Here is an 11,847-nt window from a genome sequence, read left to right as displayed (position 1 = left end):
GTTCGATTCAATTCTTCTCAAATTTTGTCCCACTGAACTGAAAATTTCTGCCTTTCTCTCCATCCCTCACTTGCTCACTCTCTCTCTATTGCTCAGTTTCTCACTCTCTCTCTCTCTCTCTATTGCTCACTCACTCACTCTCTTCCAAGTTTAACCTCTATGGACGAGATTCTTCAAAAGCGCACTGATTATGAGTACTTAATAGGTAAGTTTCCCTTCTTCAAAATTGACCCGGAATAAAGGTGTTTTAAAGTGAGATTAATAACAGCTTAATGAAATGTCTTGTGGTATTGTATCCCGAGGTTTAATCTTTTCTGTTATAATATGACTAAACAGATTTTGTTGGGGTCCTGTGCGGATTAAAAAGGAAAGCTGATGTTGAGTGTAATGGAAAGATATTGAATGTAACAGCCCAGACCACCCGCTAGCACAATATTGTCCGCTTTGGCACACAAGGCCTCACGGTTTTGCCTTTGACAATAGGGATGCTAGCCGAAGCCCCCCACACTCATTCGTCAAAACGCGTCATGCTAGAGAGAGGTATCCACAACCCTTATAAGGCATGCTTCGTTCCCCTCCCCAACCGATGTGGGCCTTACAATCCACCCCCTAAGGGAGTCCAGCGTCCTCGCTGGCACATCGATCCGGGTTCTGGCTCTGATACCATCTGTAACAGCCCAGACCACCCGCTAGCACGATATTGTCCGCTTTGGCACACAAGGCCTCATGGTTTTGCCTTTGACGATAGGGATGATGGCCAAAACCCCTCACACTCACTCGTCAAAATGCGTCATGCTAGGGAGAGGTATCCACACCCTTATAAGGCATGCTTCGTTCCCCTCCCCAACCGATGTGGGCCTTACATTGAAAGTTATTGTCCTTGAAGTTTTTGCTGATGGGTATCTGTTGCCTTTCTATTTTTCATTCTATTTTTAAATTATGTTATGCCTATTTTTCATTTTTTTTATTATTGTTGAATTATTCTATTGTTGTCGCTCATTTATTATAATGATTACCCAAGAAGAAAATCCCCTGTAATCTTGTTGGTGACTGTTCTGCTCTTATGGACATCAATAGTTTGAAAAGGTATCAGAGACCACCAGTTCTTATTTTGCAATCTTTCAAGATCAAAGTCAATGGAGGTGAAAAGTTGTCCATGTTGCACACATGTCTGAGTTTGATTTGTTTATATATTTTTGTTTACCAATGAATTGTTTCTTTGTGACTTACTTTCTTCTTATTGTGTTTCGTGATTTGTAGATAAAGTTAGTCTCCAAAATGTGATCAATGTTTCTCGGGTTTCAATCAACCCTGATATGTAGGAAACCGTGAATTTTTTGAATGAGTTAGTTCGATTCAATTCTTCTCAAATTTTGTCCCACTGAACTGAAAATTTCTGCCTTTCTCTCCATCCCTCACTTGCTCACTCTCTCTCTATTGCTCAGTTTCTCACTCTCTCTCTCTCTCTCTATTGCTCACTCACTCACTCTCTTCCTCTCACTCTCTCTCTCTCTCTCTCTCTAGCTGTTTTCCTGAAATTGTTTTACTCTAATATTATTTTTTTTCATAGATACCATATCGCAAGCCACCATTTCAGTAGACTGCATAGTAATGAGATTGGGGATTTAGTATGTGTAATCGATGATGAATCTTTTGACTAGAAGCTAATACGGACTATTGCTAATCTTAAGGGAAACAATGAGGTGTGTACTATTAGGTTTTTTAACATGTTTTAGTGGTATGTAAGAAGTACTCATGTTAATTGATTTTTCCATATTTTAGACATGCTTTGTCCATTCAATTCATAAATTTTTTGTTTTAATAGGATGGACAATTCTTTGTGGTTGGAAAAATTAAAGAGATTGTTGAAGATCCAGAGTGGTGGTTATTTTCTTGTGTTTGTGGCCATCCAATTGTAGGTGATGATAATGTGTTTCATTGTCAGCTGTGCGGCAGAGAGGTCCAGCATTTTATGACCAGGTAAATCCAGGTTATGATTTAGAAAATTTCTTTCATCTATTCTGATTCAATAATATAAGTAAGCTTCACGTATCACCTTCTTGTGAGACTCACAAATAGATTAATCTTATGTTTACTTTCTTGGTTATAGTTACAGGATTAAGATACTTGTTGAAGATGGTACTTCTTGTGGAATGTTTGTCTTGTTAGACAGTGCAGTCACTAAGCTATTAGGGAGAACCTGCTCTGATGTGTTTTTGTTGTTAGAAGATGAAATGGAGGTATGGTTAATGTTCTTAAGTTTTATTTCTGTATACTGTATCAATAATTATTTCTTATTCTTAAATTTCCTCCATTAATTAGTGATTATTTTTCAATATTTATGACAGAAAATTGAGCACCCATACTGTCCACAGTTTTTTCATCAACTCATTGGGAAAGAGATTGTTTTCAAAGTTCAAGCAAAGCGGATTAATAGTCCCGGTTATTGCGGTACCTTTAAAATCATCAATGTCATTAGTGATGCACATTTTTTCAACAAACTTCAGTCTGATCAGTGCATCAAGGTTAGTACTCTCTCTTTATGTTAGATATTAATGAATTAGAGGAATCATTTTTAGATATAGTTTGTTGATCCCCAGTTTCTAATTCTTTGGCTGTTCTTTTGAATGGTATCCTTTACATGCCAACATGATTTTGTCTCATACTTTACAAAGTTGGCTTTGTTTTGTAATTCATGTTTTGCTTCCAAATTTTAAGGATGTTAGTTCTGATTCGGCCTTTAGCCCAATACTTGAAGACTTCTCTCAGTGTGGACAGCTTAGAAGTTATGACAACCAAGTCATATCTGGTGTTCCAATACAACTGCATAGCATTAAAGAGATGCTTGCTGACATTCTTTGTGCTAAAATATATTCTTCTGCATCAAGAAATGTTAGTATTTATGTTTATGTTCTCAACCGTCTGAACTGTGTTTCAGCATGTGTAGTATGATAAAACATGTATCATAATATACCAATTACTGTTCCTCTACAGGATCAGATTTGTTTCTTGATCAGTAAGATTATTGATGTGCTGAAACATCAGAAGTGGTGGTGCTACTACTGTTTGTGTAATGCACCTGTTTCTCATGTTGGGAATTTATTTTATTGTTATTTGTGTAGATTTGAGTGTGTTGATGCCATAAGAAGGTATCTATTTTATCTCTGAGTTTTTGGTACCAGTTTTCTTTTTGCTTTATTGCATCTTCCACATCTGTTTTTCAGTGTATATTTTGATTTTGTTTATATTATTTAGGTATCGCATCAAAATTATTGTTTCCCATTCAAATGGCAGCAATATTTTCATACTTGAGGATGATGAGGTGATGCAAATACTCAAAAAGAGTTGCTCAGAATTTTTGATAGACAAAGGAAATTCCTCCTAAGTAATCATTTTGGTTTTAATTTAGTTTAATTGTCCTTATTTTCAGTTTAGTGTTTATGATTCAGGTATGTGAATTTTGCTAATGTACCTATTCTTTTTTTTCCCTTAGTCAAAGGATGATTTCACTGTTTCGAATAGCATGATTTCTCAGTTGATGAACAAGAAAATTGTCTTCATAGTGGATCCTAGACCCATTGGATATGAATTGAATACATCTCTTCATGTTGTTCGTGCAATATGTGATGATATTGATATTGTGAGGTTTTTGGAGGACTCCATCCATGATAATCAACAGCAGGTGATAACATTACTATGTAAATCTGATGTTGAGTTATCCCACTTTGTTTCTGATCAAGTTAACCTCAATTGGGTATATTGATTGTGTTTTTTCATGCATGGTGTGTTAAGTGTTACTGATGTTATTCCTCTCTTGTTCCATTTAGAAATTTCATCTGGATCCTTTTGTTCCTCATTTTCCTTTCGAATTTAAGAATCCAGTTGAGTTTCACTCCAATGCAAGCATTCAATGTTCGTCGAGCTCAAGTGCTCCAGTGCGTCAGGCTTCACCGATTTCTGTTCTGAACTGGAATTGTTGGGTATTTCTTGAGCTAATGAACTTTTATTCTTTATCTCTTAGTAAACTATGTTTGTAAGATTCCTCCAACGGCGCCGCTACACGAGTCGGAGGAACTCGTCCCTGTTGAGCCGCCGCCGCCACTGCTAGGGTTTGCCGCCTCCGTGCCGTTGGGAGGAAAGCCGTCCAGTCACACCGAGCAAGAGAGACAGAGAGAGCTGAGGCCGAGCTGGAGGTCCAACCACCGCAACCAGCCGTTGTTCACGTCGCCGGCGTCGCCTCCATCGGAACCGCCGCCGTCAGTACCAGCTTTACCTTTGACGTGGCTGATTATGGGTGAAAAAGGGGGCGGAGCTGCCTCTGCCGTCGGAGAACCTTGTTGCCATCGCCGGAGAACTCTGCCGGTAAGGGTTTTAATTTGCGGTTTTGGTCATTTTGGATCTTGAGAAGGTTTTAATGCTGCGCGATTTTTTATAGTTGATCCACCGGAGCTTCTGGCCACCGCTGGAGCTGTTGTCGGGGCCGGTTCGAAATCGCAACTGCTTCGTGTTGTTATTCCGGTAAGAAATCATGTTTCGAAAAGCCTCGCGTTAGTATTCTGTTGTGTTCGGTTAATGAATATGAGTTTTGGTAACGTGGGGTCGAGTCCTAATCATTATATGTTGCGATTAGTGTTGCTATGGTTATTGAGAACATGGTTGGGAGCTGAGGTTTTAGTTGCCGTCAGTTCGGGTTGAGGCGGAAAGGACTTGATGCAGCGTTTGGGTTATGGAATTGCGTTTTGAGGTAGGGGCGCTTTTCAAAAACTATGTTTTATGTATTGGAATTATTACATATGGATACTGATGTGAGATATTGAGTATTTGGTGATTGTATCTGCCTTATGTATTATTTGGTTGACTCGAAATGATTATGGATGTTGGTTTGGCTGAATTGTTGTGCGGCTTTGTGAATTGTAATGTTTGAAGTTGATTCTTTAAAGATTTGAAATCTAAGTTTAATCCGTTGAGGATTGATTTGATTTGAGTTAATTATTTTGATGATTGGAGAAGTTGAATGCACTTTTAAATTCAGCCTGGTTTACTTTAATCGACTCGGTTTTGGACAAATGATTTGTTAGTGAGCCGTTTCTTTAAAGCTTTGGAAATGAGTTAAATCAGTTGATATTGAGCTGATTTTTGAAATGGTTTCCTTGAGATATGCCACTGAGGCGACTGTTGGATTTAGCTTGCTTTGAATTGATTTCTGGTTTTGAGCTGTTGAAAAGAAATGAGAAACGGTTTAGTGGGGACCAGAACCGGGTGGCAAAAGTCCGAGTTTTAGGGGAGATGTTGTCGAAATTTGCTGGTGCAGTTATCTTCATGTATCCTATTACAGTAATTCCCAAAAACCCTCTACTGAGAACCCTTTCGAGGATGATGTTCTCACCCCCCTACACTTTTCCCCTTTCAGGATATGGGCGCAGAAGTTACGAAGAGTTCTTTTAGTTGTGGTTGAAATGCTTTGTATTGCTTTAGACTATTATTTGTACCCTCGCCTTTATCTTGAGATATTCTGTAAGAGGGATAGGAATCGTATTGGATTATGTTTGTAATATTACTTATATATATGTATGTATATATATGGATGTGCTCTTTATGAGTTTTGTAAGTTGTATGGTATTTATGGATGTACGTTATCGAACGAAAGTATCTTTGGGAGCGCTACTGCGGTTTAAAGTTTTAAACAGGCTCATATTTTAGTATAAAAATAATATAAGTGTCGTCATAATGTCCGAGCTATCAGAGTCGCGCAGCCGGAAGTGTGAGCTTTGGTAGTTAGGGTGTTACATTATGGTATCAGAGCAGTTCTTCCTGTAGAGCCTGAGGAATGGACTGACTATGCTTCAATTGCATGCTCTGAGCGTTTGTCATGGAATAGGTCTTGTCAAATGACGAGAATTAGAGCTTTATGCACATGACGATCTATTGATTAACGCTATTAGTCTTGCATTGCATAATTTCTGATATTAAGTTTGGCCGGCTTAATACCAGTGAATCTTGTATATAAAAGCACTAATGGGTTATCATAGATGATATTCGAGTTTTGAGTAAAGCGAATCGCGAATTTTGGGGACGTTAGAAACTATTTCTCGAGGCTATTCAGTTGTGTGTCTTGAAATTCTATTCGAGTCGACCTATTCTTTCATATCCTAACTTGAAGTTCTTGTTTGCTACTCCTTTCGAAAAGTAATCTGATGTTTTCACCCTATTTCTCTGTTCATATGCATTCTTGTTTGATCTTAATTGCATATGCTTATTTGCAGTCCTTGTACATCTATCTTCCTCTGTTTGAGTTCTTCTTGATCCCTGTATTCTTTGACATGGCTTTGAACTGGTCCTAATGCACTGTGCATTTTAACTCCTGATTTTGAGTACCTTCTTAGAGAAATTGTTGATTCAATTTTTCTTTTATTTGACAATAATTACAGTCAACTTTGAGATTTTTATAAAAAAATTGTTGTTGATTGGATATATACTTATATGTATATAAAACTGTGAAGATTACTTATACAGTTTAGCAACTATTTATTTCTAATACCTCACCTGTACTTTTACTGGTTTGCAGAATTGCATTTACTTTAAAAGTAAATTGACTTTCTAGTAATTTTACTATAGTTCCAATGTGCATCTTCAATTGATTATGTATTTGGGGTATTTTTTTAAAATTCTAGAAAAAAAGGGGATTCCTTGCTTTTATCCCGGTTGAGTTTCGTTTGGTAAACTTCACTTAATTTATTTTGATTTGAGTTTGATTTAGCATACTACATGGTTTATGCTATTGTTGTTCTTTTGAAAATGTTGGACTCATAGCTTTCTCCTTATGATCAGACTCGCTCCTTCTTAAGCTTTTCACCTCTATGAATGTCATACATGATTCTGTTTTTAACTAATCTTTTACATCTTGTGAACATTACCATTGATCTTGGTTTGTCCCCTCTTGTGAATCTCATCCTTATGTGGGTCAGTTTGATTCGTTTCAAAATAGTGCAACATTTATACTCTCATTGTCTCTACAAGAGTTTTTAGTCAAAGATTTATCATAGAGAAATTACAAATGATTGAGTTGTCTTTTTCTGTAACTTTTGTATTCTTTTGGATCAATTTAAAACTTGTTTGATGTTTCATGTCTAGTGAATCTTGTTTGAACTACTTTAAATTAAGATCCTTTCTTGCAAGGCTTGATTCCTTTTTAGTACATCTTGAACTTCTTGAATGTTCTTTTGAGATGGTGATTTTAAGGACGCTTTTGGAATCTTGTTTTGAATTTTATAAAGCAGGTTGAATTCTCTTTGAAGAAGTTCCAAATCGAACTTATTTTTCAGTTGCTTGGTTATAATTGAAACCATTGTTCAATTTTTGACAAAATTGTTTTAAAGTTGACATGCGCTATTTTAAATGAGGTTTTGGAAAGTTTCCTTGTTTAGTGGAAATTGGTTCGTTTGTAATGCACCACTTATTTCCTTTACCAAATTGTAAGCAAATTTTTGTCTCGGAGTTTCCTTTTCTGAAAAGAGTTTAGCTTCCTCTTTTGTACTTACTATAAATGTTATACACGCTTGTTTGAATACGAACTTTGGGAATTTCTGAACAAGCATTTGATCACTTCCGAGTTTTTATGAACTGCTTTTGGTTACGTTGTGCACCTAACTATCCTTCTAAAATATTTGAGGAAATACTTTAGCTTTTAGCCAAACTTGTGTGCATTTCGTTTTTAAAATTCTGCATGATCTGTTTCAACATGAAAGTGTATTACAGCAAAGCCACGTTTATGCTTTTGTTACTCTCTTGAAGAATGTTTATTACTTAACTTTCTTCTAAACTGCGAAGTGATATTTCCACGAGTTTTCGATTCTTTTAAGAACAAAGTATTCGTAAGTATTTTAATTATGCTCTTGAGTTCTATGAGCTTGACTTGGGTCTGAGATATTCTTTTCTGTAACCTCTTACTTCTTCGACTCATCTTGAAATTGTTTCAAACTAAGGCGCTGATTCTCCTTCCTATTGATCCTATTGAATTTCTTTGATCCAAGGGTTATCCTTGAAGTTGTCAATTGATTTATTTCTAGCAAACTTCATTGCTTGAACGTCCTTGTTTATCTGGAAATTGGATACATTCCCTTAAATCTATGAGTATTGTCCTTGACAATTGTCTCTCCGTTCTAAATCTTGTATCCCTCGGAGTAGACTCGAAAATGGTTTGATATCACGTGCGACCTGTAGACGTAGTAACGCGATGCATTAGTTCTTTAAGACGTGATACGTGTATACGGAAGTTGAAGCGGTAGGTGTGCAACATTATGAGTTGGGGGTGTTTTGTTCCTTGCGAACGAATTTGCGGTTGTCAGGCTTATGATCGAATATGAGGGTTGTAAAGTGCTTGATGGAGTTGGAAAGTTGAGGCTTTGAAGTTGATGAGTTTAGTGTGCGGATGTTGAGCACGTCGTTTTAACCCCATCATGTTTTATAGCCTTCAATACCTTGCCTTACCATCACATGTTTGACCCATTTCATCTTTTGCATTGAGCCTACCTTGTAACGTTTGCTTTGCAATCACACTCCTACCTTTGCACCCTTATGCATATGACAATCAAAGTATTTGAAAACCGTATATATGTTTATATTTTGAGACATTTTTGCTTCTTCCTTAAATGTGTTCAAGGGTGAACTGTTATGAAAATTCTTTCGTTTTGTATCAATTTTCGAGGGCAAAAATTTTTATAAGGTGGGTAGAATGTAAGACCCAGAACCTTTGAAAAGTCTTATTATGATCAAGTCTCAAATCATATTGTTATTTATAGCCTTAATTTCAGAGATTATTTTATTAAGGATAATTAAGGCAAGTTTGGATTTATTGAACTTGAGATAAGTTATGATTATTATCTAATATGATAATTATTGGATTATTTTCTATAATTATATTATAAAGTTGGTAGTTATGAAATAATAAGGATTTTTATATGATTTGGATTAAATAAGTAATATTTTAAATATTAATATTGTTACTTTGGAAAATAAAGGGTTTAATTATATTATTTCTAATTATTTTGATTTGGGCATTTTATGGAAAATAATTTGTAGAATTGATGAGCAAATGGTATTTTCTATATACAATTAGTGTTGGATTTAATTGGGTTTCAATTACTATATTTTTCCCAATTTCATTTGAAATTACAAAAGCATCCCTAACCCTAAGTTTTAAAAATAAAACCCTAACCCTGAAACCCTAACCCATGACCCGGTTCCCTTCAGCCACACCCCCAAAACTTCCTTTGCTCTCAGCTGCGGCAACATACACAGAATTTCCTATGTTCCCTGAAAGAAAAAAAAATGAAATGAAGCCGAAGGAGGAGTGGGGTGAGGAATCCACGGAGAAGGAAGGAGAGGGGGAGAAGAGGGAGGCGGCGCGGTGGGTGCCACTGCCACCGTCGTCGCTGTTGCTAGCCGAGGGGAAGGGAGATCTGGGCGAGCACGAAGAGAGAGAGAGAGAGAGCTCGCGAAACAGGGAGAGGAAGGATCTGGTCGCGCCGTCACCACGCGGTTGCTGAGCCATGCCATCGCCGCCATCGCCGCCCTGTCCCTGAAGCCCTGAGTCGCGCTTATGTCACCAAGCCAGAGGAGCTCATCCTTGCTGAGTCGCCGCCACAACTGCTGGGGTTGTCGCCGCCATCTTGCCTCTGCCGGCGAGCACGAAGAGAGAGGGAGAGTGCGACAAGGGAGAGCATGGCCGCCTGGGTCACCGTTTCCAAATCCATCCTTCCCGTCGCCACTGTCGTCCAGGGAAGACCGCCGCTGCTTCTGTGTCCTCCAACGGCGCCGCTACACGAGTCGGAGGAACTCGTCCCTGTTGAGCCGCCGCCGCCACTGCTAGGGTTTGCCGCCTCCGTGCAGTTGGGAGGAAGGCCGTCCAGTCACACCGAGCAAGAAAGACAGAGAGAGCTGAGGCCGAGCTGGAGGTCCAACCACCGCAACCAGCCGCCGTTCACGTCGCCAGCGTCGCCTCCATCGGAACCGCCGCCGTCAGTACTAGCTTTACCTCCGACGTGGCTGATTATGGGTGAAAAAGGGGGCGGAGCTGCCTCTGCCCTCGGAGAACCTTGTTGCCATCACCGGAGAACTCTGCCGGTAAGGGTTTTAATTTGCGGTTTTGGTCATTTTGGATCTTGAGAAGGTTTTAATGCTGCGCGATTTTTTATAGTTGATCCACCGGAGCTTCTGGCCACCGCTGGAGCTGTTGTCGGGGCCAGTTCGAAATCGCAACTGCTTCGTGTTGTTATTCCGGTAAGAAATCATGTTTCGAAAAGCCTCGCGTTAGTATTCTGTTGTGTTCGGTTAATGAGTATGAGTTTTGGTAACGTGGGGTCGAGTCCTAATCATTATATGTTGCGATTAGTGATGCTATGGTTATTGCGAACGTGGTTGGGAGCTGAGGTTTTAGTTGCCGTCAGTTCGGGTTGAGGCGGAAAGGACTTGATGCAGCGTTTGGGTTATGGAATTGCGTTTTGAGGTAGGGGCGCTTTTCGAAAACTATGTTTTATGTATTGGAATTATTACATATGGATACTGATGTGAGATATTGAGTATTTGGTGATTGTATCTGCCTTATGTATTATTTGGTTGACTCGAATGATTATGGATGTTGGTTTGGCTGAATTGTTGTGCGGCTTTGTGAATTGTAATGTTTGAAGTTGATTCTTTAAAGATTTGAAATCTAAGTTTAATCCGTTGAGGATTGATTTGATTTGAGTTAATTATTTTGATGATTGGAGAAGTCGAATGCACTTTTGAATTCAGCCTGGTTTACTTTAATCGACTCGGTTTTGGACAAATGATTTGTTAGTGAGCCGTTTCTTTAAAGCTTTGGAAATGAGTTAAATCAGTTGATATTGAGCTGATTTTTGAAATGGTTTCCTTGAGATATGCCACTGAGGCGACTGTTGGATTTAGCTTGCTTTGAATTGATTTCTGGTTTTGAGCTGTTGAAAAGAAATGAGAAACGGTTTAGTGGGGACCCGAACCGGGTGGCAAAAGTCCAAGTTTTAGGGGAGATGCTGTCGAAATTTTTATAAAATCCGAGTCTTTATTGAAATATTGTCTGAAATAATGATGAGTTAAAGACTTCTACTATTCTATTTGAATTATCAAGAAAAGGATGATTCATGCCTTTGAAATGAGTTATTAAAAAGGAAACTGTGATTTAGTCTTGTTTCTCAAGAAAGGTATTACATTTCCTTTGTGAACAATTTATTTAAACGAAACTTATGCCTTAAGGCCGTTGGAATGTGAAAAAGGTTTATGCCTTCGAATTTGACTTGGGGTTTTCAATTAAAGAAGTTTCAATGGTTTTGAAAGGACCCGAGTGTCTATTGACAAGTCTCATTTTAAAGTGTTTTCGGAAAGGTTTAAGTACTCCTCGAGTTTTGAATTTTAGCAAGACTAAAACAGTTTCTGAGCAGTTGAAATGCTTTAGAATCCCTCATGGGGTTGAAGCTGGTTTTTGTTTAAGTAAAAGGAAAAGCCTTTGAAAGAAGTAAATGATTATGTGACTCGGTTTGGCTTAGATTCTATTTTATTACTCAAATCAGGAAGCCAAGGTTTTTAATGAATTTAAATGAACTTGGCAAAATGAGTTATGTTATTCTCCCCTAAAGACTTGGGACTCTGCCGAAAAACTTTGTTATAAAATTCCATCGTTGGATGGATGATTTTGAATACTGTGAAACAAATCCTTAACTTGCCATGGTTTTGGAAGTTTTGGAAAGAGAATGCCAAGAGTGGCTTTGTTTTAAAAAGGGAACTCACTTTGAGTAAATTCGGCTTATGAGCCTGAGATGATTTGAGAAATGAGAT

The 11,847-nt window shown here is 38.1% G+C and overlaps 2 protein-coding genes across 2 annotated transcripts in view; both read left to right on the top strand.

Annotated features, from left to right (window-relative positions):
- LOC110267087 lies at positions 1,895-3,089 on the top strand. The gene is made up of 4 exons (XM_021112222.1): positions 1,895-1,980; positions 2,111-2,240; positions 2,349-2,525; positions 2,719-3,089. Exons 1-4 carry the CDS (start codon positions 1,973-1,975, stop codon positions 2,950-2,952), a joined length of 549 nt encoding a protein of 182 aa, XP_020967881.1. The 5' UTR covers positions 1,895-1,972; the 3' UTR covers positions 2,953-3,089.
- LOC110266921 overlaps positions 3,460-11,847 on the top strand; it is a 10,297-nt gene continuing 1,909 nt past the window's right edge. The window contains exons 1-2 of the mRNA XM_021111993.1: positions 3,460-3,682; positions 3,828-3,980. Coding sequence (XP_020967652.1) covers positions 3,524-3,682; positions 3,828-3,980 — 312 coding nt within the window. The 5' untranslated portion in view covers positions 3,460-3,523. The remainder of the gene's footprint in view (positions 3,683-3,827; positions 3,981-11,847) is intronic.

The sequence above is a fragment of the Arachis ipaensis genome, chromosome B09 (genome assembly GCF_000816755.2).
Source record: "Arachis ipaensis cultivar K30076 chromosome B09, Araip1.1, whole genome shotgun sequence".
In the NCBI taxonomy this organism is placed as follows: domain Eukaryota; kingdom Viridiplantae; phylum Streptophyta; class Magnoliopsida; order Fabales; family Fabaceae; genus Arachis; species Arachis ipaensis.
Note: the sequence above shows the minus strand (reverse complement) of the source record. Positions and strands in the feature narration are given on the sequence as shown.

Excerpts from the sequence above, each read along its gene's own strand:
- LOC110267087 (XM_021112222.1), top strand. Across the intron at positions 2,241-2,348 it reads TGTTAGAAGATGAAATGGAG|AAAATTGAGCACCCATACTG; the intron begins GTATGGTTAATG and ends TATTTATGACAG. Across the intron at positions 2,526-2,718 it reads AGTCTGATCAGTGCATCAAG|GATGTTAGTTCTGATTCGGC; the intron begins GTTAGTACTCTC and ends CCAAATTTTAAG.